The 27547-nt window shown below is 47.6% G+C and overlaps 9 protein-coding genes across 9 annotated transcripts; 6 read left to right on the top strand and 3 right to left on the bottom strand.

Moving 5' to 3' along the window:
* The first annotated feature begins 740 nt into the window (after window positions 1-740).
* BDCG_06675 (phosphatidylinositol glycan, class O) lies at window positions 741-5651 on the top strand. The gene is made up of 3 exons (XM_045422429.1): window positions 741-1228; window positions 1352-2169; window positions 2264-5651. Exons 2-3 carry the CDS (start codon window positions 1817-1819, stop codon window positions 5346-5348), a joined length of 3438 nt encoding a protein of 1145 aa, XP_045278069.1. The 5' UTR covers window positions 741-1228; window positions 1352-1816; the 3' UTR covers window positions 5349-5651.
* Window positions 5652-5754: 103 nt separating this feature from the next.
* Window positions 5755-7416, top strand: BDCG_06674 (pre-mRNA-splicing factor CWC21). The gene has a single exon (XM_045422428.1). It carries the CDS (start codon window positions 6261-6263, stop codon window positions 7008-7010), a length of 750 nt encoding a protein of 249 aa, XP_045278068.1. The 5' UTR covers window positions 5755-6260; the 3' UTR covers window positions 7011-7416.
* BDCG_06673 (adenosinetriphosphatase) lies at window positions 6010-11145 on the bottom strand. Its single transcript, XM_045422427.1, has 3 exons — window positions 10778-11145; window positions 6726-10712; window positions 6010-6139 (listed from the first exon to the last, which is right to left on the bottom strand). Exons 1-2 carry the CDS (start codon window positions 10982-10984, stop codon window positions 7350-7352), a joined length of 3570 nt encoding a protein of 1189 aa, XP_045278067.1. The 5' UTR covers window positions 10985-11145; the 3' UTR covers window positions 6010-6139; window positions 6726-7349.
* A 115-nt stretch (window positions 11146-11260) lies between these two features.
* On the top strand, window positions 11261-11819 carry BDCG_06672 (uncharacterized protein; the record flags this gene model as incomplete). The annotated part of the gene is made up of 2 exons (XM_045422426.1): window positions 11261-11470; window positions 11523-11819. The coding sequence occupies 2 exons, from the start codon at window positions 11261-11263 to the stop codon at window positions 11817-11819; spliced, it is 507 nt and encodes a 168-aa protein (XP_045278066.1).
* A 771-nt stretch (window positions 11820-12590) lies between these two features.
* Window positions 12591-15777, top strand: BDCG_06671 (uncharacterized protein; the record flags this gene model as incomplete). The annotated part of the gene is made up of 6 exons (XM_045422425.1): window positions 12591-13631; window positions 13718-13828; window positions 13887-13904; window positions 13962-14077; window positions 14135-14787; window positions 14843-15777. The coding sequence occupies 6 exons, from the start codon at window positions 12591-12593 to the stop codon at window positions 15775-15777; spliced, it is 2874 nt and encodes a 957-aa protein (XP_045278065.1).
* A 2-nt stretch (window positions 15778-15779) lies between these two features.
* On the bottom strand, window positions 15780-17922 carry BDCG_06670 (histone H3-like centromeric protein A). Its single transcript, XM_045422424.1, has 3 exons — window positions 17285-17922; window positions 15870-17213; window positions 15780-15815 (listed from the first exon to the last, which is right to left on the bottom strand). The coding sequence occupies exons 1-2, from the start codon at window positions 17481-17483 to the stop codon at window positions 16867-16869; spliced, it is 546 nt and encodes a 181-aa protein (XP_045278064.1). The 5' UTR covers window positions 17484-17922; the 3' UTR covers window positions 15780-15815; window positions 15870-16866.
* Window positions 17923-17937: 15 nt separating this feature from the next.
* BDCG_06669 (ER-associated proteolytic system protein Der1) lies at window positions 17938-20108 on the top strand. The gene is made up of 2 exons (XM_045422423.1): window positions 17938-18471; window positions 18551-20108. The coding sequence occupies exons 1-2, from the start codon at window positions 18280-18282 to the stop codon at window positions 19028-19030; spliced, it is 672 nt and encodes a 223-aa protein (XP_045278063.1). The 5' UTR covers window positions 17938-18279; the 3' UTR covers window positions 19031-20108.
* A 1431-nt stretch (window positions 20109-21539) lies between these two features.
* BDCG_06668 (multispanning membrane protein) lies at window positions 21540-24056 on the bottom strand (the record flags this gene model as incomplete). The annotated part of the gene is made up of 6 exons (XM_045422422.1): window positions 21540-21558; window positions 21676-21896; window positions 21988-22440; window positions 22517-22686; window positions 22763-23896; window positions 23969-24056. The coding sequence occupies 6 exons, from the start codon at window positions 24054-24056 to the stop codon at window positions 21540-21542; spliced, it is 2085 nt and encodes a 694-aa protein (XP_045278062.1).
* A 2384-nt stretch (window positions 24057-26440) lies between these two features.
* BDCG_17364 (uncharacterized protein) lies at window positions 26441-26839 on the top strand (the record flags this gene model as incomplete). Its single annotated transcript, XM_045426501.1, has 1 exon — window positions 26441-26839. One exon carries the CDS (start codon window positions 26441-26443, stop codon window positions 26837-26839), a length of 399 nt encoding a protein of 132 aa, XP_045281796.1.
* Between the last annotated feature and the right edge of the window lie 708 nt (window positions 26840-27547).

The raw sequence follows: 27547 nt of genomic DNA, 5'->3' as shown, positions 1-27547 counted from the left end.
CAGTGAAAGACTTTGTGAACAAAGTCTTAGAGAGAGAGAGATATGTAAGAAATCTCACTTCTTATAGATTCTTTATCTCTATTTCTATCTCTTATATAATTAATAGAGCTAGTGACTCTTAACTACACATAACTATATAGACTGAAGTTCACAAATACTATTTATAACTCAGCTTGAATGCTATTATACATTTGATTTCTATATTTTATCTTTCTACTGTGAACACTTCTAGTAGTTAACAGTATATATCATGCCAAGCTGCAAACACCTGAATAATCGCCTGCGAGCACTTATTCTTACACTTATACAAGAATGTATTTAGTTATTTTATAAGTATTATTAATAATTATTATCAAATTCTGATTATATAAATAATCACTGAATAAACTGAATAAGATTGAATTTAATCTTCAGTCTCAGTCTTATTCTGATTTTAAAAGAATGATTATCTTTTATTATTTATTCTGAGAAATTACTCTTATTTCACTGTTCTTGAATTAAATCTGATCATTTTTCACATCATTTCTGAAAGAAATGATTCATTTGCAGGTTTTTTTAATACTTGATTCTGATGAGACTCATGTCAAGAAATGTATGAGATCAGATTAAATGAGATTAAATGTGAAATTCATAATCTCAGTGACCAGTCTAAACTATACATAAGAATAAGCAAGAGACAATTTAGAAGAGCAGGTGATTTAAAATCTTGTTTGTATTGACAGAATCAGTTGTGTCTTTGAAGATGATGTTTTGTTGTGCTTCTTTTCTGTTAGTGGATTCTGATGACAAGTGACAAGATGAAGCTAGAAATAGTTAAACTACTTCTGCCAAGCCGTTTTAGCCGTCACCAGGCAATTTTAGGCGCCCTGTTTTACTCCGCGGATTTGACTGATTGGTTGACTGAAGGTGGAAGTTAACCAATTGACAATTTGACAGAAAAACTAAAAATTGCCTTATTCATGCAAGCTCGCCTACTATGCGTAGTAACTAGAAATATCTGAGGAGGTTGTTGTTGTTGTTGTCAACATTAACTTTCAACGATCAACTTCGGCGCTTGATAGTTACATGCATCACATGATGTAGCCGCGAGGTCCAGCGGCTCGCTCCGAAACTCCAACCTGCTCGATCCGGGTTTTTTGGCTTGCAATATCGCACCTTGCAACTTTACACCGGACCAAGAAAACGGGGCCAATGGCTCGTATTTGGAGAAGGGGTTTTTGAAGAACACGTTAGTATTTTTAATCGGTCTTCTCTCCCCCCCTTACTGGGGGCCCTTCAGATCTTTCCTTCAGCTTGCACTGTTTCACCTTCCCCTTTTTCCCCTTTCCTCCGCAACTAAATATCTCTACAGATCAGCCCGCGGGCGAACAACTTAACCATAGTGCGACCCGTCCCTAACTATCCCACTGCGTGAGATACGACTACCTCTTTCTTCCGCGGCAAACTGTGAGCATGGGTATGATGGGTACGAGTATGGTTAATAATTTCGCTGCTACTGCTACTACTACTACGACGCCGACTACAACTGCTATGGTCCACAATTACACCCGTCTGGCGCCAGATGTATCTTCTCATCCGTGAGGGAAGCTAGACGCATGATCTCCAGGAGAAGCGTAAAGGTTTTCCATAGGCATACACACATACAGCGCATAACCTAGCCGCTATAGGGGGATGAAATTTATGCGCCTCTTTCGAAATAAATTGAGAAGAAATTGAGAAGGACGCGGTCGATATAATATCGATATAATACCAATCCCTACCTTAACCCCCTTAGCTATCCTTTACGATCCTCAAAAAAAAAAAAAAAAAAAAAAAAATGAAGCCCGCCGCCTCATCTCCTACGAAAAGCGCGGCTCACAGGAAAACGTCCCCACAACCGCAATCTTCCACAAATGAATTCCGCAAAATAAAAGCGCAATGGGCGAGCGCGAAGGCTTTGGCAGAGGAGGAGGAGGCGCAGAAGGTTGCTGCTGCGCAGAAAATAAGGCAGCGTGCTACATTGGGTGAGGGTGAGGGTGTGGGTGCGGGTGCAGGTGCAGGCCGATGTACGGCGGGCGAGGAAGCGCTAGTAAAAGCTGCGAAGGAAAGAGATGTGCAGAGGAATAAATTGAAGGAGAGGTTGTTTACGATTGAACATGCGGGGGTGTTGGGGGTTTTAGGGTGGTTTTTGTGAGTTGCTGCCGTCGTGTTGTTTTCTTGTGTCTTCTTGTATTCTTCGACGGGACTAATTTCTGTTCCTGTTTCTATTTTCTTTTTAACGCAGGTTCGTTCATCTCGTTGGTATATTCTTCTTTACCAAGGGATTCCTATTAGCGCGGTTGGTGTTGGAGAATAAATCGGAGTGTACTGTGCTGCCATTTGAAGGAACAGCAGCAGCGGCGGTGGGTGCAGATTCGTCACAGGTTGCGACAGATCGAGGATGCTGGCATCCAAAAACATTTGATAAAGCTATTGTCTTAGTAATAGACGCTCTCCGATATGATTTTACCGTCCCCTTCCGGCCAACCGTAGAAGGAGAACAGCCTCAACACTTCCACAACCATTTCCCCATCCTATACGAAACTGCCGTAGAGTCACCCGACAAGGCCTTTCTGCTTCCCTTCATCGCCGATGCACCCACAACCACACTACAGCGACTCAAGGGCTTGACAACAGGCACATTACCCACGTTCATAGACGCTGGCTCGAATTTTGCCGGCACGGCTATCGACGAGGATAACCTCATCGCGCAGCTACACGGCGCGGGAAAGCGAATCGTGCATTTGGGGGATGATACGTGGCAGTCGCTGTTCCCTGGCCTTTTCGACGCAGACCTATCACACCCGTACGATTCGTTTAATGTCCGTGACCTGCACACGGTCGACAATGGGGTTATAGAGCATCTATTCCCGCTCCTGCATGCGAACAATGCGACGAAGTGGGATGTGGTCGTTGGCCACTTTCTCGGAGTTGACCATGCGGGCCATCGATACGGGCCGAATCATGCAGCCATGGCGGCGAAGTTGAACCAGATGGATCAAGTCGTACGCGATGTCATAAGATCTATTGATGAGTCGACTCTGCTTGTTGTTATGGGGGATCATGGAATGGATGGCAAGGGTGATCATGGGGGCGAGTCGGACGATGAGGTTGAAGCTGCGTTGTGGATGTATTCGAAGCGGGCGGGGGTCTTTGGGCGGACGAATGATATGGTCCTAGCACCGCCGCCGACGGCGAAGGAACGGCCCGTCCCGCAGATCGACTTTGTTCCGACGCTGGCGCTGCTACTGGGAATCCCCATTCCGTTCAACAGCCTCGGATCGCCAATTGAGGAGGCCTTCTCTGGCACGGGCGGGCGCGACTTGGGCAACTTGGTCCGTGTCAATAGGCTTGCGTCTGCGCAGATTAAACGTTATCAGCATGAGTATGCACTTGCGAGGGGCGTTGATGAGAGTCATACCTCTGGACCATTAGGGATCTGGGCTCGTGCGGAAGAGGACTGGAATTCCATGTCTCAGCATCAGCATCAGCAGGGTGGGTCAGATCGACATCGACCGGTCCTTCAAAAGGTATACGAGTCGTACCGCGAGTATCAGCGAGATACGCTGCATGTCTGTAAGGGTCTGTGGGCTAGATTTGATGTCCCCAGCATGGTTCAGGGGATATTGATTCTCTTCGCTGGCGTTGTCCTGTTGGTATTCTATGCTCGAGGGATTCGGGGCGACCGCACTGATCTTTCATACCCCACGCTCCGGCGGATAGGAGCTGGTTCCGGAATTGGTGTAATGGGCGGGATGATACTAACTGGAACGCGGATCGTCCAATTATCCCGTATACAGGGACTCGTGCTTGGCATAGCCGTTGGCGGAATTTTGGCAGTATCGTCGACGGTCTTGTGGGTGCCGAAACGGATATTTTCACCCCTGCCAAACTCGCTCTGGGCATGGCTCGCGGTTATATTTACGGTGTCACAGTCTGTAGGGTTCGCGTCCAACTCATACACCATCTGGGAAGATCAGATACTATTTTTCTTCCTAACGACCTTTGGCGTTGTGGCCGCTCTATCTTCACTGCGTCAGAAGCGTACGGAAGATAGGGTGCTTGGATTTTACCATTCCATCGTCTTCGTGGTCCTCGGGAGAATAGCATCTCTCTCCCGCGTCTGTCGCGAAGAACAGATGCCCTACTGCATATCTACATACTACGCCTCCTCAACGTCATCTACTTCTGCATGGTGGCATCTATTTATCCCTCTCCTGGTAGCAATAATCCTACCCTCCGTCATCCGCTCCTACTACCGGGGCACCAAGTCATACGAGGGCTCTGCTATATTCTGGATCGGCATCGCCTTCCGCACTGGCCTCTTCATCGTAGCCGTTTTCTGGACTATCGACGCTGCTGAAGATGGCGATTGGTTCCCCTCCCTCTCCAAATCCATGGTTAAAAATACCCGCGTGGTCCTCGCTCAGGTCGTCCTAGCCATCGCCTTCGCCGCTGGCACCACAACCTTCGGGTGGGCCAAACCTTGCATCAGCGTCGCCATGACCCCCAACCCCAAAAACCCAGCAACGCCTACCACCTCACCACAACCTCAGCCAAAAACCGTAGTAACAATCCTCGGCTACGCCAACGTCCATGGCACGCGCTACGCCATCCTCCTCATAAACTTCGCCCTAGCCATAATCCTCCTCCAAAAGCCCATGGGCGGCGGCACCATCGGCCTGCAAACCTGGCAAATCCTCTCCCTGCTCGAAATCCTCGATACAAATGGGCTGACGACGAGCAACTCGGCAATCGGCCCCGTCGTGCTGGGTCTCCTGGGCTCCTTCCACTTCTTCACCACGGGCCACCAGGCTACGCTGAGCAGCATACAGTGGAAAATCGCCTTCGTGCCTCTCACCACGGTCAAGTATCCCTGGTCTCCTCTCGTTGTTGTATTGAATACCTTTGGTGCACAGATACTCTCCGCCGTCGCCGTGCCGCTGACCGTGTTGTGGAAGCGTCCTATTGATGCCCGTGGCGGCCCGCTGACACCGTCCTCCTCATCGACTCAGGCGCAGGCGCATTCGCATTCGCAGACGCCAGCAGCTCCTACTAAATCGCCATCCAAGAACGGCGCGAGCCGGCTCCTCTCTGACGTCGCGCAGGCGGCGGCGACGCATATCCTATACTATGCCACGATCAACCTGGCGACGACAATGTGGGCGGGCTGGTTGCGCAGACACCTGATGCTCTATCGGATTTTCTGTCCGCGGTTCATGATGGGGGCGGTGGTGTTGGCGGTTGTGGATGTGGTTGTGCTGTTTGTTTCGGTGGCTGGGGTAAGGTGGAGTACGCTTAGTGTTGGGGAGGTATTTGGGTGGAGCTGAGCGGGCGGAGTGAGAAGTGGGTTCACGAGAAGAAGATGAGGAGAGGAAGAAGAATCTTGGGGAAATTGGGTGGCCTAGGCACACCCCATATACCTTCCTAGAATATCTATCTGACTATGCAGGTAATTTAACTAGGTCTTGGAGAGACTTGTTTAATATGTTTTGATTCCTTTTTGGCGAACTTTTGGGAACCTTTTTTTTCTACTTCATTGTCTTAACATGTATATAGTTATTATCCTACCTATTTTACTCCTTTGCATATATCATTTAATAAATAGGAATCAATCACGACATACTAGACCATTATTTTCACTGCTGTGCGTAACTCCTTTACTCCTTTTTGGCAGCAAGCGCTGTTCTGGGCACCGCGGTCACGTGGCGATCACAATATGTGGATGATGTCCCATGAACAAACACCCTCATCCCTTCTTCCCGACTCCAACTAGCGACGAAGAGGAGGAATACTGATTCGTCTTATCGAACCATATGGCGGAATAATTCCAAGACGAAAAACACTTTCTTTGTCAAGTTTTCCTAGGCTATCTAGACCTTTTTGCTGAGCAGGAGCGGCAAATTCTACTGCTCCGTGCTACCGCCGCAACTGTCTCCGCAGTGCACACTTGGGGATAGAAGGAAATTTCCGACTGGCTTCGGGGACTAATTTCAAGCTACCAGGCAGGATAAGAGAGAGAGAAGGAGAAAATATCAGCAAGCCCAACGACCTCTGTAATAAGTCATCACATATTCATCCACCGGCTTACGCACGTACGTCTATCTACAAACCTTCGCCCCTTACAAGGCCAGTCAGCCAACCAGCGGATAAAGGATATACACGCATCCACTCACCAATTCACCATCCATCACCTCCAAACCATCCCAAGCGACTAAAACCCCGCCCACAACGATCCACAAATGTCCTCAAACGTCGGCCTCTCCACCCCGCGCGGCAGCGGTACATCCGGTTACGTCCAGCGCAACCTCTCCTTCCTCAAGCCGCGCGATGCCGGCTACGGCGGCGCCCCTTACCCGCCCCCGTCAGCCACCGGTGCCAACACAGACCGCCAATCCAACGGCTCCTTCAAGCAGCGCAAGCCGGACCAGCAGATCCTAGAGCATGATCGGCGGCGGGCGATCGAGGTGAAGATTTTGGAGGAGCGGGATCGGTTGGAGGAGGCGAATGAGGGGGTGGGAGGGGGGGATAAGTTGTCGGAAGAGGAGATTGAGGAGAGGTTGGATGGGATACGGAAGAGGCTGGTGGGGGAGTTGGAGGAGGAGTTGAAGGGGGGTCGTCTTGGTGGTGGTGATAGCAGGCGTGGACAGCTTGGTGCAAGGGATGGTGAGAGGGTTAAGGGGGGAAGGAAACAGTTTAAGACATACCAGGTGCATGAGCTGGCGGAGGCGAAGATTGAGGAGAGCGAGAGGTTGAGGAGGGCTTTGGGGATTAGAGGGGATGGGGAGCAGGGGGATGAGTGGAGGTGGGGTGGCAATGGTGGGAGGCGGCGGGAGAAGAAGGAGGTGGGGAGGGAGGTGGGGAGGGAGAGGGAAAGGGAAGGAGAAAGTGATAGAGCTGGGCATAGAGATGGGCATCGAGACCGGGAGCGGAGCCGGGACCGGGATCGGGATCGGGATGGGTATCAGAGTAGATCTCGGCGAGACCGGTGAGAGGAAAGGCCGTGTACTTTATGTGTTATCTGGATATGAACTGTTGTGGATTATTTGGCGCATTAAGGCGTTCTTGCGGGAAGGTCTGCTCTGCTTGTTTTGAAGCGTCAATGGTTTGTTGAAGCCGATAAGAGCGTTTGAAAATTAAGCTATGCATCAACGACTGGCTTCAAATTATGTGGATTCATTTTTATTTCATGAATATAACTCTGTACTATGAAATGTGCAACGGTCCTCTCAATCATCCGAGATAATCTCTCTAAATGTACCCTCAGAAACGCCAATTATATAGCCGAAGCCCAACTCATGAATATATATACAGCGATAGATAAAATAATGCTACTTAATAAACTTCTCAATTACCCACCCATGCTTCCTATCCTTCCTCTGCACCACCTTCTTTGCTGGTAACGGCCACCCCGTGCTTCCAGGATCCCCTTTCAGCGACGGAATAACCCAACACTCGCGCTTATCCGATGCGCCAGCAACAGGTTCAATTTTCCCAATCGGTTTCCCGTATTCGATCAAAGGTGTCCCATGCCCCAGAGCAGAGAGTTGTAGCCCGCTCACAGCCGTCAGGGGGAACATTCGGACCTTGGTGGGGGTATCAGAGATAGCACTTGGGGCGGATTGTTGGAGATGAGAGTAGATAAGGTATTGTGGAAGTTCTGTGGTTGAAAGTTGCGAGAGGACAGAAGTGGGATGGATATATACGGCTTTCTCATCGAGTTCTCTGGCATATCCGTCGCGGGATGAGAAGAGGGTTAAGTAGGGGACATCTATGGCTCTACGGGGCTTGCGGGGCATTTCAGGCGGGACGGGAGCCATGTCTGCGCGGATTGCGACATGGTCGATGAAACCTGCGGCGGTGATTTGCTTCAAAGCGCGGAGTTGCTTATCGGTGGGTTCAGGGAGGCGTGATTCGAATGGGTTCGTGATACTCGGGTTATTGCTGCGGACGATCTCATAAAGCTGGCGGCGAAGCTGGGAGGCTTCTTTCATTGCGTTGGGACGGAGGAACATTTGGGAACAGAAGGAGTCGCCATCTGTTGCGTATGCGTACGCACATACGGCTGCGAGGGACTTCAGGGCGTCAGATTTATCGTCGTATTTGCTGAAGATACGGCGGGCGCGGTTATAATCTTTGCGTCGCATTTCCCTCGCAGTATCCTCGAGCCTATCCGCGTTTGTGTAAATTTTATTCTCCTCGTCATCTCCCTTCCGCGTGGGGTTAAGATCGAGTTGGTTTTCCTGGACAAAGAGGTCCGATACCGCGAGCGCAGAAACCAAAGCCACGGCGTAGGGCATACAACCGTGCTGATGGCCGATTTGAAGCATCTTGCCAAACCTTGGGGAAAGTGGGTAAAGACTAAGATGGCGGCCCGTGTCAGTGACCTGGCCATCCAAGGTAAGGGCTCCAAGGTTCCGCAGTAATTTTTCCGCTTTCGCAAGGCTCGTTCGATTCGGTGGAGTTGGAAAGGGAAAGTTGATAACGTGGTGAAGCCCCATGCTCTTCATCTGCAAGACAACTCCTTCAATTGGTGTCCGCAGGATTTCCGGCTGTGTATACTCTTCGAATTCACCTTCAAAAACAGCGGAAGAGTAAAGTCGGTAGCAATGCCCAGGGCCTGTTCTTCCAGCTCGACCAGCCCGTTGGCTAGCACTGGCTTTGCTTATCCATCCGATCCGGAAACTCTGAACTCCAGTCGCAACGTCGTATTGCTTTTCCTTGGAACGGCCGCAGTCAAATACATATCTAATGCCGGGGATCGTCAAACTTGTCTCTGCCACATTGGTGGCCAAGACAATGAGACGGGAACCCTCCGGCACGGGCTCAAACACTTTCATCTGTTCCTTCGTAGGGAGCTGGGAGTAAAGAGGCAAGACGTGGACTTTTGTTCCTGAATCAACAGCGCCTTCTTCATGGTCAAAGTCGTCATCGTCATTTTCATCATCGTCTAATCCTATAATCTCGATATCGCTGTCGTAACCATCATACATGGTCGCTGATGTTGTTCCAAGTTCAATATCCTCAGTTTCTAAGGGGGCTTCCACTGCTGAAAGTTTAACCTTACCCCGGAAAGGATCAGTGTCATGCGTAGACCTGAAGGTCTGTTTAAGACGCTTGGCTAGGTCTTTAATCTCTGCTTGCCCCGTCAAAAAAACAAGGAATGCTCCCGGCGGCAGCTTCCTATGTCCCTTGGAGACTTTTCGGAAAGCCTCTTCGACATAATCGCTATGCGTGCGGCGTGAAAAATGGATAGTGACAGGGTATTGACGTCCTTCAGCTTGGACTAATGGAGGCCGCCCTTGCCGGAAGAGATTTTCATTTTGGAGGAAATCCGATATACGTAAAGTAGCAGACATAATAACTAGCTTGAGTGGCTTTACAGATGGGTTTTCCGCGTGCATGGCTTTCCTCAGATCCACTATTCTGCTCACCATACCAATGAGAATGTCTGTGTTAACACTCCTTTCGTGGGCTTCGTCAATAATAATTATCGAATACTTCGAAAGCGAGAAATCTTGGGCGATTTCTCTTATCAAAACACCATCTGTCATGAATTTTATTGCTGTTTTGCTTGACACTGTGCTATCGAATCGGATCTGGTATGAAACCTGGTCTGAAAATTGACCTAGCTCATCGGCAACTCGCTTCGCCATGCTGACCGCTGCGACTCGTCTCGGTTGAGTTATTCCGATCATCCCCGGATTGGGGCTTTCAGGGTTTCCGTATCCTGCTTCGAAGAGGAACTGCGGTAACTGTGTAGTTTTACCACTTCCTGTAGCGCCCCAGATGACAACCGAAGGATTATTATGGATAGCTTCCATAATTTTTTGTTCCTCCCCAACAACGGGTAGGCCGAGGCGCGATGCCTGTATGTCCTCAGGCCGATTTACTTGGACGGCGAAGGCCTTTCTATTCGGATCTCCTTTTGGGATTTGCAATTCAGCAGGCAAAGGTTCGTCCTCGGCCGGGCGCGACGTCGCTGGCTTTTCTGGCTGGGAAACAGAAATTGGAGGAGAAGCATGTTCTGTGGGTTTAAAGCCAACCGCTTCGTTTATTTGCTGTACCGCCCATGCTTTAAATGCTGAACTTCGTGGTCGAATTATTGTGTGCTCGCCGGGGTCGTCATCGGAACTTGAAGACTGGTCGTTCTGTTCGTCATCTTCGTCATTCTCGCTATCGCTTTGTCCTGATCCTATATCGCTTCCAGGGCAACTATCTTCATCATCACTCGCATCACTACCGGAATGTTCTGAGTCTTCTGTTGCATCATTGGTTCTATCGCTTTCGAATCCATCCCAGACAGGCTCCTCTGTAATAGGCTTTGGTTTTGGGGCACGTTTCCGCTTCTTCATGACAGGAAACCCGTCTTCTCCAAGTTCCAGAGGTCGCTTTAAGCCACTTCCAATAGCAAGCTTCCCAGGCCCAGCTGTATTACTGGTGGTACTAGTAGTCGCAATGGCAGAGGTGAACAATGCCGACTTGATCGGCTGGGTCTCGTTTGGTTCATTGTCTGAGGCGTGCGCTTGTTGGACAGAGGTGTTACCATATTCGCTTTTCGTCACTGAGAATCGAGCCTTTTTTCCTTTCTGTTTCCCTAGATTTCTTGAGCTTTGTAATTGACTAGTATCTATTTTTGCGTCCGCAAGCTTTTTGAGAAGTATAAGATTTTCATCCTTCTTTAATTTAGTTTCCTGTGGCGAGAAGTTAGTATTTTACGGAATGAAAATAAACAAGGAAGAGGATTAATTATACATACAATATATTTATCAAGTCTCTTTTGCTTCTTGCCAGAAATCTTCGGTTGCTGTGCTCGCAACTCTTCTCTCAACTTCCGCCGCTTCTCTTCCTTCTCCGACTTGGGGACCGGCGCAAGTTCGATGACATTGGTATCTTGCTGGGGAGGGGGATTGGTTTCCTTTAGTTTATTTTTATGTTTCCGCTGTCTAGGGACGAATTTTGGCATTTTATCGGCAGCGGGAAAGCTAGCAATATGAGCTTCCGGCGACTGAGCGCTTTCTGATTCTCCAGTTTGATGCCGCAGAGAAATTTATTTAGCAGCAATTCTGCCGCAGAAGGCGGTGAGGACACAGCTCCATTTCCTTTTATTCCAAACCACAGACAGACCACCGCAAACAGACTGGCTTAACGTCTCGAGCACCGATTCACAAGGAAATAAGTGCATATTTTTTATTGGGTCTGTACTCTATCCCTTTAGATTCTTCTCACTCATTTCATTGCTATGTCCTCTCTTTCAATCCCTCCCAATGTCCATCTTGAGGAGATGATGCGGGGTGCCGGCCCGGTGCCAGACCAAACCAATCTACCATTTCCAGCTTCCACAAGACAGGCTGCCGGGGTGTTGGGCGGAGTGTCAACAGAAGTGATGTCAGTGTCATTTTCTGACAAAATTTTTGTGACTATATCTCAAAATGGCAAACTGGGACAATGGGTATGAACCAATCTAAAACCAGCCATTGATATATCAATACTGATCGTCCCAGCTCCACGTCCCCTTAGAAAATTCGAATCCTGGGACTGACGGTTATCATACTCTTCCAAATCCAAGCGAAGACGGACTCCTTCCGCTACCGAATTTTACTGCCACATCCGTCCTTGGTGCTCGCGGAACTCAACGAGAAACTGTTGGCCAGCTCTACGCATGCCAGATTGCGACTGCGATCGTGACTAAAAATCCAAATGAAAAAAGGCTTCTTGTTGTGGGCTTGGGTCTTGAACAGCCTGATCTTGATCGTGATATCTTCTTTGGTGTCATAGATCTTGTATTAAATTGCATATGAGTATGAGGAAATATGTTATCCCACCAGATGGACATGATGCGCAGTCGCCTTTCGCTTGGCTGTCCAGCCACTGCACTAGGCAGACTTCAAGAGGCAGGGAGTAAGCGCGGCCGGCAGAATTCTGAGCGTTTCACAGCAGCATATTGGGTCAGAGACGTTCCATTTGACGACAGCTTTCCGTATTTCCGCACGTATATTGCCCACCACTGAGAGGCTTCTTAGCCTCTCTACCTCGGCGGCCTAAGTGTACTCTGTAATCCTCATCATAGGGGCGTTAACGGGAGATTTATCGATGCCGTTATCATTCCCTCCTCGAGAGTACCATTGCTAGGCGCTTGCGCGCGTGTGTTTCTCCCCGATTTACAGCCATCTATTTAATGGCGGGCTCCATACTTGGTCGCATGTACACTGGTTCACAAATTTCCAGAGCTAGCAGTTCCCCGGAGATCCCGTATTCACTCACTCAGTGACGAGACCATATTTATTCCTCGGCCCTCTCCAGCCTGAATCGGTTCGTGTGATTTTCATTTGAATTCATATATACCCAGGTTGTTTTCTTTTTTCAACAAACATTTTTGTAATGAAATTTACCTTTTTGGACCCAGGACACTATATATAGTTCCTGCGGGGCTATTTCCAATAAGTAAATGAACACATCAGACATATTCAGCTATACATGTATTCATTGTAATATGCTATTAATCTTCTCATAAAGTAGGCCGATGCTCCTGCAAAGTCTTTTATTCCCTAGATGTCACCAATTATATCAGAATGAATTTCAAGGGAGATGTCCCAACTTGGATTGGAGCTATGACATCACTTGTATCAGGTCACCTGACCCGAGACGCGAAATCTAGCGCTCAGGCGTCTATCTGTCCCAAACAGGAAATTTGGAGCGCGGAACGCAGGCGAGAGGACGACGACGTAGAAGTATCTGGATTATCGCTATATAGAAAAAGCCTGGGCCACTTGTTTACATCAAAGGCCTCTTCTCCCGGCTCCGCGATCATGCCCTACCAACCTCCGCATGGTGGTCAAAACCCCCTCTACCCTCACCATTCACCACCGTTCCAAGCGAAACAGGAACCCCGAATACCTCCACAGCATCAACATGATTTTGGCCCAAATACTGCCTATCCAGCGTATCACAAGCCTCCCGTCCACCCCCAGGTCATCTTACCCACGTCTACCTACATACCACAGCAATATTCACCCCATCCGCAACAGCAACCACTGAACCAACCTCCAAATTATGCACCTCGACCTATCCAAGCTCGCCCTCCACCCTCCGCCAACAATGCGCCTCTTCACTATGGCGGAGCTCCACCCCCGCAATACTATCCCGCCCAAAATCTGCCCGAAACATATCCGTCACCGCAGCCATTTTCCGCTCAACAACCTCCACTATCACAGTCACAACTACAACCTCAACCCCCGTCCTATTCTCCACCTCCCCATACGTATCCTCAGGTGGTTATACCTCATCAGCCCGTTTTACATCAACATAGGGCAGTTAGCGCTGCCCAACAACGCAGCACGTCAGTACCGAAATCTCAACCCAAAAAATCACAATCCCTAAAACACATGCGTTCTAAATCCCCGGTTAAGATGACACAGCCTCAACTGCTCCCCGCGGCCCCTGGGAAGCCGGCAATTGATTCTCATGTGCTACTCTTGTCACTAGCAGATGAGTATATTGATGCAGCGCACAGTCAGGGAACGGCACTGGCAGTTGCGCGGGAAGAGGCTGAGACAGATGAATATTATAAGCTGATCGCGACGGGATTGGCATGTCTGGAAGCGGTGCTGAAGGTTGGGCTCCCTTCACTTTACTCGTACACGCGTGATGCAGTGCGTATAGCATAATATGGAGCATAACTGACTTTGTCTCTCTCAAGAACTCGAAATTACCACCGCGAACGGAAGCCCTGGTGCGACTACGGTATGCCCGAATACTGTACGAAGAAACAGAGAATGACTCCGAAGCGGAGACTGCACTTAGTAAAGGGGTATGCCACCAGAAATGTTGTTTCCCTGAACTATCCAGGACTAACTTAGTTATTTTAGGTTGATTTATGTGAAAGGGTCAGCTAGGCCTCCGCTGAAAAGGCATTTTGCTCCTGTACTAATTTTGTGAATCAGAACCGAATGTACGATTTGAAATATTGTATGCAGCAACTCCTAGCCCGCATATTGTATAAATCCAATCCAAGGGCGGCAATGAAACACGTGGATGGAGTTATCCGTGACGTTGAGGGGTGAGTCTGCACAGCCGCTATCCCTAAAACTGCGTACTGACCGCACCACCTGGGCAGCTATCGTCATACTGCTTGGGAGTATGCATTCCGCTTACTTCGAGTGACCCTCTCACTTTCATCCCCAGCACAGCAAGATACTGCAGCGGCGTTACAAAACCTACAGAAAGTATCCTCTCTCGCTAGTCGCAACGGTGACAAGGCTATTTTTGTTGTTTCGGCAGTAATCGAAGCTTTGGTACGCCTGCAGCATTCGTCAGGCCATGATTCGATTGAGCAGGCACAGCGTGCCTTAGCTACTGCTAGGAGCTACCAGCTCGACAACAAGGTGCTCGACATCCCACAAATAAGCACAATGATTCAGATGATGGATATCTGCTGTAGCCTGCTCGAGTATGACGTGAAGCAATCATCAGAAAAGCTTCAGATAATGCAGAAAGTAATGGATCAGAAGATTGATGATCCTCACTGGCAAAATGATGGGAGCTTTTCAGTACCCCTCAGTCATAAAACTATATCACCCTCAGCCGTGGAGCCAACAGATATACTACGAGTCGAGAATGGAAATGTATTATTGACCCTGCGCTGGCTTCCTGAGCATGATCTTTACGCTCTTTGCTATTTCTTGAGCTCAGTTACTCTGACTGCGAAGAATTCGCATGACGGGCATAAGGCTGAGAAGTATCTTAGCGAGGGCTTAAATATGATACGGGGTGAGTTATAAGTCTCCTTAGCGTTTCCATGAGCTTTACACTGACTCGATTATAGGTAACTTTAAAAGCCCACAGGAAATTCCCGAATCCTTAGCATACGCTACTACAAGGATTGCATGGCGACGGTCTTTATATTGCAATATGCTCTTGCAATTAATCTTCCTTGCTTGCGCCCGAACAGATTGGGCGCTGGCTCGTCGGACACTAAAAGAGTTAAAGTCAACCGTCTCCGAGTTAGAAGGTAAAATAGATGAAACAACCACGTGCCTCATGGAGTATGCAAGCGGCATCATATCCCAGGGAACAGGCGATCTGAAGACGGCACTCGCAACATTCCAACTACCTATCTTTGCCCTTAACCACTCTATCAGTAAATCTTCCCGCAACGACCCTCGCCGGGATACAGCCATTCTCGCTGCTCTCAATTCTGCACTTATATTACGCGATCCATCCCGCCCCTCTCACTCCCACTCCGCCGCCTCCAAAGTACTTTCTACAATCGAACCATACTGCCGCACCAGCCCTAACAGATACATCCAAGCTGCCTATTTCCTAATCTCAGCAACAACGCACACTGAATCCACAATCCAAACCAAACACGATTTACATCATTCTCTCCAAGCTGCCATAGCAATCGGTAACAGTCAGGTAACCTGTATTGCACTTACATTCATGAGCTGGAAATACTTCCGCGGCGTCGTCGGCGAACAATCGGAGAAAAGCGCTAGGGCCGCGAGAGCAATGGCGGGAAAGGCAGATGACAAATTGTGGATTAGCGTGACGGGGGATCTATTGGCGGCCACGCTGGACTCTCAAGGGAAATCGAGAGAGGCTCATGCCACTCGTGAGCAAGCAGATGTTGCGCTGCTGGGATTGCCGCCTGTGCTGAAGAAGATGAAATCGGGTAATAGCAATCACTCTCATAGTCAGGGTGGCAGTAGTGCGGGACGGTCGTCGTCGGAAATGACCATGAAGGCAGTAGAGATTTGATTGAGATTACTACCAGATACCCCGGATTATGACATACTCTGATTGTTGTTAATTTTCTATTTTATGACATGTTGACGACACGGCTCACATACATGACTGGCGTTTTTGTGGAACTGGAATTAGATATTATCCTGAGCAGCCCGGTTTGGGGTGCGAGATGATGATCCCGCCCGGCGTTTGGCCCTCGTCTCGTTATCTTCTCGGTGGGGTTTCTAAAATTTTGGGAATGGTTTTCTGTGCTTGAATCCGTGAGAAATACAATGCTATTTTACGGATTTTTTTCCTGTCACCCTATCTTCCTCCTGTGCTCAAAGACGCATATCAAGTTGGATGAATAGCTCCGGTTGTAAGCGTGTCATGTTTTTATACTTGGTTCATATCACTAGGGTTAGCAGGACGGGCTACACATCCATAGCAATCCCGTGGATTAAACATAAAGTATTTCTTCCGTAGGGAGAGGTGATCGTGGCCAACCCCGTGACGCACATTATCTGATTAGACCCTGATGGCCGGCATAGCAGAGAGACGGAAGTAGGTATTAGATAGAAGGAGACAAACGCTCAAGAAGGGAATGACCACAAGTGAAAACAGAAAATGAAGATGTGGTCTGTGTAATTGCTCAAACGGAGGAAATGAAAGCAAGCATCTAAAGATACCTAGCAAAGACAATTCAATCAATCAATCGAACATTGTTTTATAACTCTGCGCCGCCCTCTTTCTGTTTATTTCCACTCGGTATTAATTTCTCGTGATTTCAAGATGAGAATGGAAGATGAGAAAAAGTAAAAGGCAAAAAGGAAAACTCCAACACGCCCGACAAAATTCCTGGCAGAACAATAGTTTACCAGTGCCTCCAGCCCTCTCCCAATAACGCCCAGAATGAGGAGGGGGAAATACAAGTGCTATACCCGACCGAGACGACCGACCCAATGCATGCCCAACTGAAGGATGAACAAAGGTGAAAAGTTGAAAAAATAAAATCGCAGAGGGGGTAGCAAAAATGAGTCTATATACAAACTTCCCCACTCCACTCCATTCCCACCCAAAAAAAAAAACAAAACTTGTCCTGGCATATCGGTAAGGCCAGATTTATCCTAACCCTGCCCATGCCCCCCGAATCCGGCGGGCCAGTTGTATGTCTTTTTGCATAATGGTGACCCGTTTGGCATGTATAGCGCACAGATTCGTGTCCTCAAATAGGTGGACGAGAAACGCTTCTGCGGCTTCCTGTAAAGCCTGGATGGCCTGGGACTGCCATCGTAATTCCTCACCGACGCCGGCTGGCAGGAGGTCGACAGCTACTTCACGAACGAGGCGCGCAAATGGGAGCTTGAGGAGGAGGAGGTCCCAGGACTTTTGGTAGCGGCGGATTTCTTTGAGGGCAAGCGTGCCGGGTTTGTACCGATGGCGTCGCGGGAGAGGGAGAGGGTCGCCAGCTACATCGGGAACAGATAATGTTTAGTTATACGTTTACAAAATATAAAAGAGGAGATAGAGTAAAACACACGTTGTATATCAGTATTCCGCGCTCGTGCACCGCCTCTTCCACCCCCGCGTCCCCGGCCTTTCCCTCGTGTACTTCCCCCCCTCGACGACGGGCCCGCGACAGCTGCAACTGACCTTGAGCCAACTCCTTCACCAATTGTCCTTCGCGTTTGTGGGCTGCCTGCTAGTACTATTTTCCCACCGCGCCCCCTTGGAGCCATGGCTTTCCCGAAGTAATCCTGGGAATCCTAGCCAGTCCTGAGCGAAATGCGCCGGGTATTGAAAGGAGGCCTTCCGCGCGCGCAATGCCGGATTTATTTGTAGCGGATTAAAGTACGGGCAATTGGGCAAACTGTAATGGACCTCTAACCGCCTGTTTGATCTGTCGGTAACGGGTGACTATTCAATGCTTGTCAATTCGGAGCTATCGTAGATGGTATAGTTCCAGTCCGTGGTAATGATTTTCCGTTTTTGCGAGATTGGGGATTGTTTCACAGTTGGAAATTGCTCATTCTAGGAATTAAAGGAGAGGCGATAATGTACTCCGTATATAGAATTGTCGTAGACGCAAACTACCATCAAGGGGCAAAGAGAAGAGAAAACCCGTGTGGCTTGAGAGAGAATAAAAATATATGGGGAGGTTGGGAGCGGCGAATGACGCGCTCTGATTGGCTAGCGGCTGGCACTTTACGCGTGAGAACAAACGCGGGAAGGTGCGCTAGTCTTAAAAGGGGCGTGGTATGCCAAGCACACGGACATGGAGTATCTGTTGTTCCCGAGTAGATGATTATGTCAGCCGTCAATTACGATAGATCGCAACATAGCTGTGTTCGAAAGCCGAAAGGACAGCTTGACAATGAATTGATATTCCCATCACAATTGTTATTTGGAGAAGGTAACTACTTTCCACATGCGACGTAAATCTCCCATGTACTTGTCCATTATTTTTTTCCTATAGCAGAAAGGTACACGGGACAAGATAGACGACATCTCCAACCTCCGAATTCCGGTCACCCAATGGCCGCGATCTGGGGTAACGGGCGCCCAGGAGGGGCCCAATTCCCCCTAGAGCAATGGTTCTTTGAGATGCCGGTCTGCACGCGATGGTGGACAGCTGCCACTCTAGCCACGTCTGTCTTGGTTCAGTGCGGCGTTGTCACTCCGTTTCAGCTCTTCTATAGCTTCCGCGCCGTATATGCCAAGTCCCAGGTAAGCAAAGCCACCCCTCTCCGCGCTCGTTCTATCTTCCATATATACAGTTCTAATACCTTTGATTGTCATTTAATAGTACTGGCGAGTCATTACAACATTCATCTACTTCGGACCCCTTAACCTAGATCTTCTGTTCCGCGTCTTTTTCCTCCAAAGGTACTCGCGCCTCATAGAAGAGGCGGCCGGCCATACCTCAGCCGATTTTGCGTGGCTGCTCCTATACGCCACTTCTTTCCTCCTCCTACTATCCCCATTACTCTCGCTCCCCTTCCTAGGCTCAGCTCTCTCCTCAAGCCTAGTCTACATATGGAGCCGACGGAATCCAGAAACAAGACTGCATTTGCTAGGCCTGCTAGCTATTTCCGCGCCATACCTTCCATGGGTCCTAATCGCATTTAGCCTTGTCGTGCATGGGGTCATTCCGAAAGACGAAATCTGCGGCGTCGTCGTGGGTCACATCTGGTATTTCTTTTCAGATGTCTATCCTTCCCTTCATGGTGGACACAGGCCGCTTGACCCGCCTGCCTGGTGGAGACGAATGTTCGAAGGAAGATGACCATGAATAGAACCCACCAGTTTCGCATAATGCCGATAATGACAAACGACATAGCCTGTCCCGACAAAGGTTATATGAATTCAAATAGCCTACCTCGCGTCCATGCGCCTGGTGAAGCCTTTAATATTTATTATCCTCTTCGGTGTACAACAACATTCGATGAGTCCAGTACCCGACAATCATCAAATTGGAATACCGCCACTGCACGGAGAGCAAACAAAAAGAATATTCCAAACCAGACAGCATGCGTTAGCACAGGACGAAAGATCGTTTCGGCTACTTGTCGTTTCTACAAATTTGAGATAGCGCATCGATTCTAGACAGCGAGAATATGAGCAAATTTTATGGATGTATATATATTTTTTTCTCCTTCCCTTTTCTAGCCTCTGTTTCTTTCACCACATTTTCATGCTTCTGTGATATACTCTAGATTCTTAAGATATTTTCTCTCCTTTGTTTCTATCATTCTTGGGCGTCTACATTGGGAATAACGCAAATTATCAGCGTCGTTTTGATAACTAGTTACTTTTTTGTTGCTTGTCTTGTCGCTGCGCATCTAAATGTCTTAACAGACTTGATTGGTCCGCCATATACCGGCAACGTACGCTTTCTATTCATCAGTGCCTTCCATATTTCCACACAATCGGGGAGATGACTTATTATGGGCATTAACGAAAGATTCCGAAGAAGCTCAGATATATCAATAATATTTCAGGACACCTATAAAAGTGTGAGTTCCTGGATTAGCACCTATTCAACTGCTCTGTAGCGGAACAGTGAATATTGATTCCTGCTCAATATGTTGAACCACGTATTCAATCCATATTCTCCCCGTTAAATGCATTACCTACAATTCCAATACCTCCATCTCTAACGTCCGGACACAGCACCACCAATGAGGCTAGTGACACCCACAATGTAGTAGTTTGGCATAGCTTCAACCGGACCAAATGTATCTTTCAAAGAATGCGGCCGGTCCATTCGAGCTGGATTTGACTGGTTAACCGCGATCGACCAAATAAAGCAGCATGCCACTTTACTCTCCTCAAATTTCTTGTCAAAAACAAAAAGTTGACGAACGCGTGCTAAAGCTGAGCAGTGGACTCAAATTTACCGTGCCAGCAGTGAAAAATAATGCCGTCGATAGGACTATCACGATTCACAACCGGTAATTCGCCTTCAATAAGCCTATTAACTTGGTCGGGCCCATCTAGTTCTGCGTAAAGCTCCTCCGCACCCCTGGTTCGCCGCCCAGCTTTAGAAGCGTTACGTGTGGCTCGTACCCAACATGTAGGTCGTCTCCGATTTTGAGTGCATGATCGAGGTCAATCCGTTTGGGCTGATCTTGGTTATCAAGGAGGATGTTTCGGGGGTTGATCTCCATGTGCATAACCTAAGACTCCAAGTAAGCTAATGCTTTTGAGAGTTGCAGCATTCCACTGAAGGGCATGGCGCGGTTTGTTAATCATGGCATGCGTTCGTGGAGTGCGCCGTTTTTGAATAATTGCGGCGCTTGATTTAACAGCTCGAAGATGGACTGCTCGTGGCGGAGATGTTGACCATCACCTCTGCAGCAATATTTTCGGTAATAACTAGCTAGTAAAACGGAATGCCCCTACACCAAATATTGTGGAACCGAGGCACGTCGTAAGTAGCTGCTGGATTATGGGATTTATGTCTTCTGGTTCTACTGGGTTACGGCTTAGAATAGGGATGAATTGGCATAGGGTTTCATACATCCATCTAAAAGTGAAATTTGTCCAAGTTGATCATTGAGGAGTCAAACATAGAGAAGTTATTCGATGTTGTTATTACTCTGTCCTTTCTACGGAGTAGAGATCAAGGCAACACATGAAAAGGTGTTAAACCCCTAAACTAACTAGAGGTTAAATATATAGGGGGTTGTCCTAGGTGGCGTTATAACTATTTATATATGGAAAAAAAAAAAAAAAAAAAAAAAAAAAAAAAAAAAAAAAAGAAGAAGAGGGGGAAAAACAAAAACCAAAGGCAGACAGACAAGGTCAAAACACATCAAAAATATATATCACTAGTACAGTCTCAGAAATAATGAAACTAACAAAGCAGCATTCATGTAGAAGATTCATCAGCACCGCTGAAACGCAAGTTCAATCAAGTAATAATAATGACAAAAGGCTAATTACAACTTGTAGTTTTATATCTGAAGGTGGGAATGAGGAATGAAAGCCTAAAAAAATATAAAAAAGAGGGACGGGGGGAGGGGGAGGGAAGAAAAAAGGTAAAGCGCTAAAAAAGAGCGCAGAGTCAGTGGTGTTCTGATGTCGCTAATAGCTTCATTATATCTAGACGGCAGAAACGGAAATGAGGATAATGTTGTTGGTTGGATGTTGATCTATCACTTTTACAGTTCTAAAAAGGGAAATGGCTTTCGTTCAGGTGTGAGTCCGGTTTAAACAAAATAAAACGTAATTGGGTAAACTGCTTGGTATATATTGGAAAAGAAAAGGATGGACTTGGTTCGGTCAGGCCATCAGTCAACTTTTACTGAGCTGAGGCGGTTAAGTTTTGTTAGCCATTAAAACCACAAGAAATTAAATAATTTCCAACGGGGAAGGGGACTGTTGTTGAAAAAAATATTGATATATGGCTAGCACGCCCACACATACCTGTATATACGGCGAACAAAAGCATAAGCAGTCAAGAATCCAACAGTTCCAGCTAATAGCCCGTATACGGCACAGCCGAGGAAACTGTAGCTGAAGAATAATAGGCTCGAAACAAAGCCGCGCACGTGTAGTTTGGCGAAGTAGTACCAAATGCAATACATAAAGATCCAAAAAGCGCCGCTGCCTCCTGTGAAGAAGCTTTGCCACCACCAGCGGTGGTTCTGATGATTTAAATTTAGTCATTAGTATAAGTTGGAAAGAGCGCAGTTAGGAAGAAAGGGAGGCGGTTCAGGGGGGTGAGGAAACACTTACCTCACTGCTTAACTGGCAGTATGTCGCGATTATGGTGACCTGAGCCACAGTAACGATTAAGATCGTACAGACAACACTAAGATATCCAAAGACGTAGTAGTGTCCGCTTTTGTCCTGCAGCAGGTTTTTGAAGACAAAAAGCAACTCGACAAAGAGAACGGTAAATGGAACGAGTCCGGTAAGGAGTGTTCCGTGGACAGTCCTCAGATACCATGACTGAGGTGGTATCTGGCGTGCGATGGCGTTCGTTCGGGTCGGATGCTCCCAAGGCTTGGCCCACATAAATCCAAACCAGCTACCAAGATAGACAAGGGGGACTTGAATAAGAAGCCAAAGAGCCAGCAAGCCGACAAGTGTGCCGAACGGTAGCGCGGTGCTAGACGCCTGAGCCCAGACAAAGAGGTTCAAAACAAATACTAGGCAAAAGAGTAGGCCAGGGAAAAGCAGAGCGGTCTGGTGCTATGAGTTAGTATTTATTTCATTTACACAATGGAATCTCGAAGGAGAGAAACACAGTTCTGTCACTCACGATCATCGTGTTTTTGCGCCAGTTTTGGCCGCGAAAAGTCCTGTAGAGCCTTCCAGAGAAATAACCAGAGAATACACCGGCAAAAACAAAAAGGCCAATGCCGACGGAAAGAAATCCACCACGGAAACTTGGGTTAAGAACTCCAAGGCAGCTCAGGAGAAGGAGGCCAGCTGCCATAAAAAGTAATTGCATTCCTGATCCAACGAGTGGTGCAAGGAGCCCACTGTATTCGGGAGTGCGAAAGACATCCCCGTGAAGCCCCGTGAAGAAGTTTCCATCCCGCGACCTCCTCGAGCTCATCGTCGGTGTCTGGTTCATCTGCTTCCAAGTCCTTATCGGAAAGGCCATTCGAGATATTTTCACCGGATTTTGGTGTTCTAGAACCGCTTTTCGATTTACGAGGTCGTGGTCTGATCTTTCCCTCCTCCATCGCTCCATCTCCACGACCCTTAACATCCCCCTGGGCTGTTTTGCCCCAGATCACAAAGACTGTGACACCCAGCACGCCTGATACCACCAAAGAATTCAGTATCGCTAGCCAGTGGGTTGTAGTTCCTTCTCTTTGGTTATTGAAGTATAAATCCCAACGGTTCCACCACTCAACTTTGTCTTCTTTCCGGAAGTAGACGGAGTATGTATACGGGATTGAAAGGGTGGCTCCGTCGTCTACATCCACGACGTGTTCTGGGATGTAGGACGAGTCAGCGTACTGCTGCGCCAGGCTCGTGTTATTTGAGGGAATATGTAACGCCAATCCATCATGGTCAGCCTGGAGCTTTCTAGGACAGCCATTTTCAAGCCTATCATTCGTGTCGATGCTCTTCGTATGGATCTCAAAGCCCACAATCACTTTCCCGCCCTGTCGACCAGCTTTACCCGGTGCTTCACGCCAGCGGATGACAAATGTAAAATGGTTGTGTATGTAGTGTCTGGGTTTGCCGTCCACTGGGGAGACATCTAGGTATCCCAGCTTAAACCCCGTTGCATAGTACTTTCGCGTCCGGTCTACGGTGACGAAACTTGTAGCACCCGGAAGGTTGTCCATGATCCACTCCGCAACATACCCATCCGTGATCAATTCCTTGGCCCGTTTGATATCATTGCGGTCGATCGGGCGGCTACAGAGGAATCGGCATTCGACATCTTTTCCCATTACAACGTCGAAGTCGGAGGTCATGATCCTATCCCCACGGAGCACTTCGCCTAGATTGAGTGATATACTGTGCCCGCTTGCGAAAGGAGAGTCATGTTTCTTTCCAGTCGGAGGGCACACGAACGGAAGATCGAAGTATGCGTACTGTAGCTGCGTATTGTCTGAAAAGATCTTATTTACGAATACCGGGATAGCCTCGTCGTTGCGGTAGCTTTTGATAGAGTATCCTAAACGGCCGGGTGTCCGTCTCGTTAACGTTTGCCACGTAAGGTCCGAGTTTCACAGAATCACCATCTTACCAGGTAAGTAGAAAGCTTTGGCCAGACCGAGCCATGATAGTAGTGTCAATGCTAGCAACCGTACTCGCATCTGGGTATGAAGAGCCATGGCGCTGAACGTAGCTGTGTCGTTAGCAACCACCGGGCGGGATAAAGCAATTGCATAAGCAGCCTGTTGTTGTCTATTATTTAGTTTGACAGGGGCGTGGACTCGTCGAAGGGCAAGCGGGCAAAAGGGTCAGCCAGTCTCTGGCAAGGAAGCCTGTGCCCTGCGCACCGATTGTTGAGAATACAACGGTGCTAAAGGAGTGTAATTGGCACAAAGTGCCCCGGGGGGTTGCCTACAGACGCGCAGAGGTTAGAGGTGTGCCGGATGACGCTGCTCTGTAACTACGCTGCGTACTGCGTATAGCTAGGTAGCTTTTTGCTTAAATATCGATCCTAGGCCATACTACGACGATAGAGCGCACCAAGCGAGGGAGATAGAGGGAATGTCAGAAGTAAAGTTTGTGACACTCAAGGAAGAAGGCTGGAGATAATTATTGGAATGGAGATGGTGAGAGCAATGCACTACAGCGTATGGAATAACGATGTATTGTTTAAGTTCGCGATAATAATTGGGTTGCCGTTAAACCAACCGGCGGTCCAACATTACCTAACTGGGTAAGGCTTGAACCTGCGAGATATTTTTGTATACATTTATAAAACTTGACTCTCTCTCATCTCTTCATTGCAAGCACGCACATCTTTATGAAGTGATCTATCTTCTTTCGAAAGTTTCCTTCTTCCTTCATGGCTCGGGATTGACGGTCATGATCGACGGCTTAGCGGGAAAGTGCCAGAATGCCACCTCAACGCCAGTGAATACTTTCGGGTGTATTGAACAGCTGCGTCACATATCACCTCGGTTCTGGCTGATGGGAGGGGTTTCCGGGAGAGAGGCTGTATGAATAGTCACTAATGGAGGGGCAGATCAGTTCAACTTATTCAATCAGTCGCCGTAAAAGCTGCCCATTTGCAACAGACTCCGTGAGTCCTTGAAAGACTTCATCTAATTATCTTCAGTTGCTGCGGCTGTCGCTGCCGCAGTTTTTAATTATGGTGAAATAATCAATCATCCTCGCCCTAACGCTCATTCATGCTTGTTCTCAGACGGCATTTTCAGGAAGCAGAAAACTTGACCTCGCTAAGTGCGCCACTTGACCTCGTTATGTAAGCTGACCTCGCAAATGTGGCCCGTGCCACTACCTGACCTCGCTCAATACATCTTTTCTTGTAATTTGAAACCACTCAATTATTTACCATCAATTCTACAATCAATTCTTAATTAATTCAAAATCAATTCAAAATCAATTTAATACTGAAATTATTCTTGAATTTAATAATAATACTGAATTGATTATTAACTGATTTTCAATCAATTATTAATTACTTAAATATATAGATTAAATCTATTTTTATTACTATAATCAATTCAGAATCAATTTAAAATCAATTCAAAATCAATTTAAAATCAATTTAATACTGAAATTATTCTTGAATTTAATAATAATACTGAATTGATTATTAACTGATTTTCAATCAATTATTAATTACTTAAATATATAGATTAAATATATTTTTATTACTATAATTAATTCAGAATCAATTCAGAATCAATTTAAAATTAATTTAAAATTAATTATTAAATATTTTTATCTTGATATATTTTAAAATTCTGTAAAACATCTCTTTATATTCTATATGAATTTATCTGTTTATTTAATTGATTATGAATCAGCTATACATGCTTTGATTGATTGATGAGCTGAATGAATGAGTGAATTGAAAGGTTGAAAGTCAATTACCAACTGATTATTACTGTATTATGCGAGGTCGGGGTCATGATTATGTAACGAGGTCAAGTGGCGCACTTAGCGAGGTCAAGTTTTCTGTATACACCGGCATTTTCCCACTTTCGATTCTTCAATTGGTTCGCGCCTAAATATTTGGCGCCTAACAAGGCGCGGCTAAATAACTCCCTAGGTATCAATGCATTGTCATTTGATAAACACATGTATATACCGCACGGACACGGGCCATACTGGCAAACAACACACTACGAAGAGCGTAGTCGGAAGATTATCATCCGGAGTTCGTATTCTCGGGGGAATCATCCACCCGTGGGCGTACATCTCACCATGTTGCCGATATTCCCAGTCATCCCCCCCTTGTTGGCGGAAGCGACATGCGAGCCTCTCGTTATGTTAAAGGAACTTGAATGGGTTGACTAAACCACCTGCAGGCAACCAAGGTGATTGAAGACCTACTATATAAACAGAGAAATAATTTACGATTTATCTGAATAACTGCCCAGCTTCTATTAAGCTCCTTTGAATAGGTACACCTCACAAAAACGAAACGGGAGGCCGCCCCAATTGTTTATTGAATCAAGGAAGATATCTCGCATCAACAAAATCTTCTCAAACGGATTTATACCCTGCCTTAACCACCATGTCGACTGCTGCCATATACATCCTCTCCTCCCTTAGGTGCGTGGTTGGAGTATCATTTCTCGCCGTCCCTACACATATCGCCCGCATCTTATGTGTACCCCCAACACCTCCCGCGTTGAGCATCAGTCGAGTCGGCGGCGTCCGCGATATTGTGTTTGGAGCTGCATTGCCAGCCGCGAAACCACCAACCATGAAACGGAACATTCTTGCCATGGGTGTTGTGTCGGATACCGTGGACATTGTTGCTGTTAGCATCTTCTATGCAACCGGACACATCGATGGCTTTCCAGCCACGGCGCTTAGAAGTGGATCATTGCTCTTTTTGGTTTTGGGGTTGGTTGGTCTAAGAGAACTCCGAATTGCGCCGGGTCGCTATATAAATGAAGGATACCAATAACCTGGATTGTTTCATGCACCTTGCTGCCCCAACCCCGATGCAGAGAGCTCTCGAGCTGATTGCCTGTAACATTCCCTAAGATCGGGTGTTGGGAAGTACCAAATCGGGCATGTCAAGTCAGGTTAGTAAGAGAAAGCTGACGAAGGTCTCTTTCAAAAGTTTTGATTAGCGCCCAGAATTTAAGCTGTAATACTGATGCTAAGCAGTAACCGTGCCATGCTTACTCACTCTCTGTAGGGAGTGCGCCAGAGCGTGCAGATAACCACACTGTAAAGAAAATATTTTCAATATCTTCATTCTTCACAAGCATCAAATGCTCGCTTACGCTCGCTTTTCCACATGCGCAGCTCCTTTTATCACTTGCACCCTCCCCCCCAACCACTCCCTACCCCCCCTGTACCACCCCTTCCACCCCTTACCCTCTACCCCCTCTACCACCACCACCACCTCTACCACCCCTACCACCCCTACCACCCCTACCACCCCTACCACCCCTACCACCCCTACCACCCCTACCACCCCTACCACCCCTACCACCCCTACCACCTCTACCACCTCTACCACCACCCCCTCTACCGCCCCTACCACCCTCTCCCCCTACCACCCTCTTCCACTCCGTATCACCCTGTATCACCCCTACCACCCCTTCTACCCCTTCCACCCCTTACCCTCCACCCCCTCTCCACCACCACCGCCTCTACCGCCCCG

The sequence above is a fragment of the Blastomyces dermatitidis genome, assembly GCF_000003525.1.
Source record: "Blastomyces dermatitidis ER-3 genomic scaffold supercont1.7, whole genome shotgun sequence".
Taxonomy (NCBI): domain Eukaryota; kingdom Fungi; phylum Ascomycota; class Eurotiomycetes; order Onygenales; family Ajellomycetaceae; genus Blastomyces; species Blastomyces dermatitidis.
This window is presented reverse-complemented; position numbering and strand designations above follow the sequence as displayed.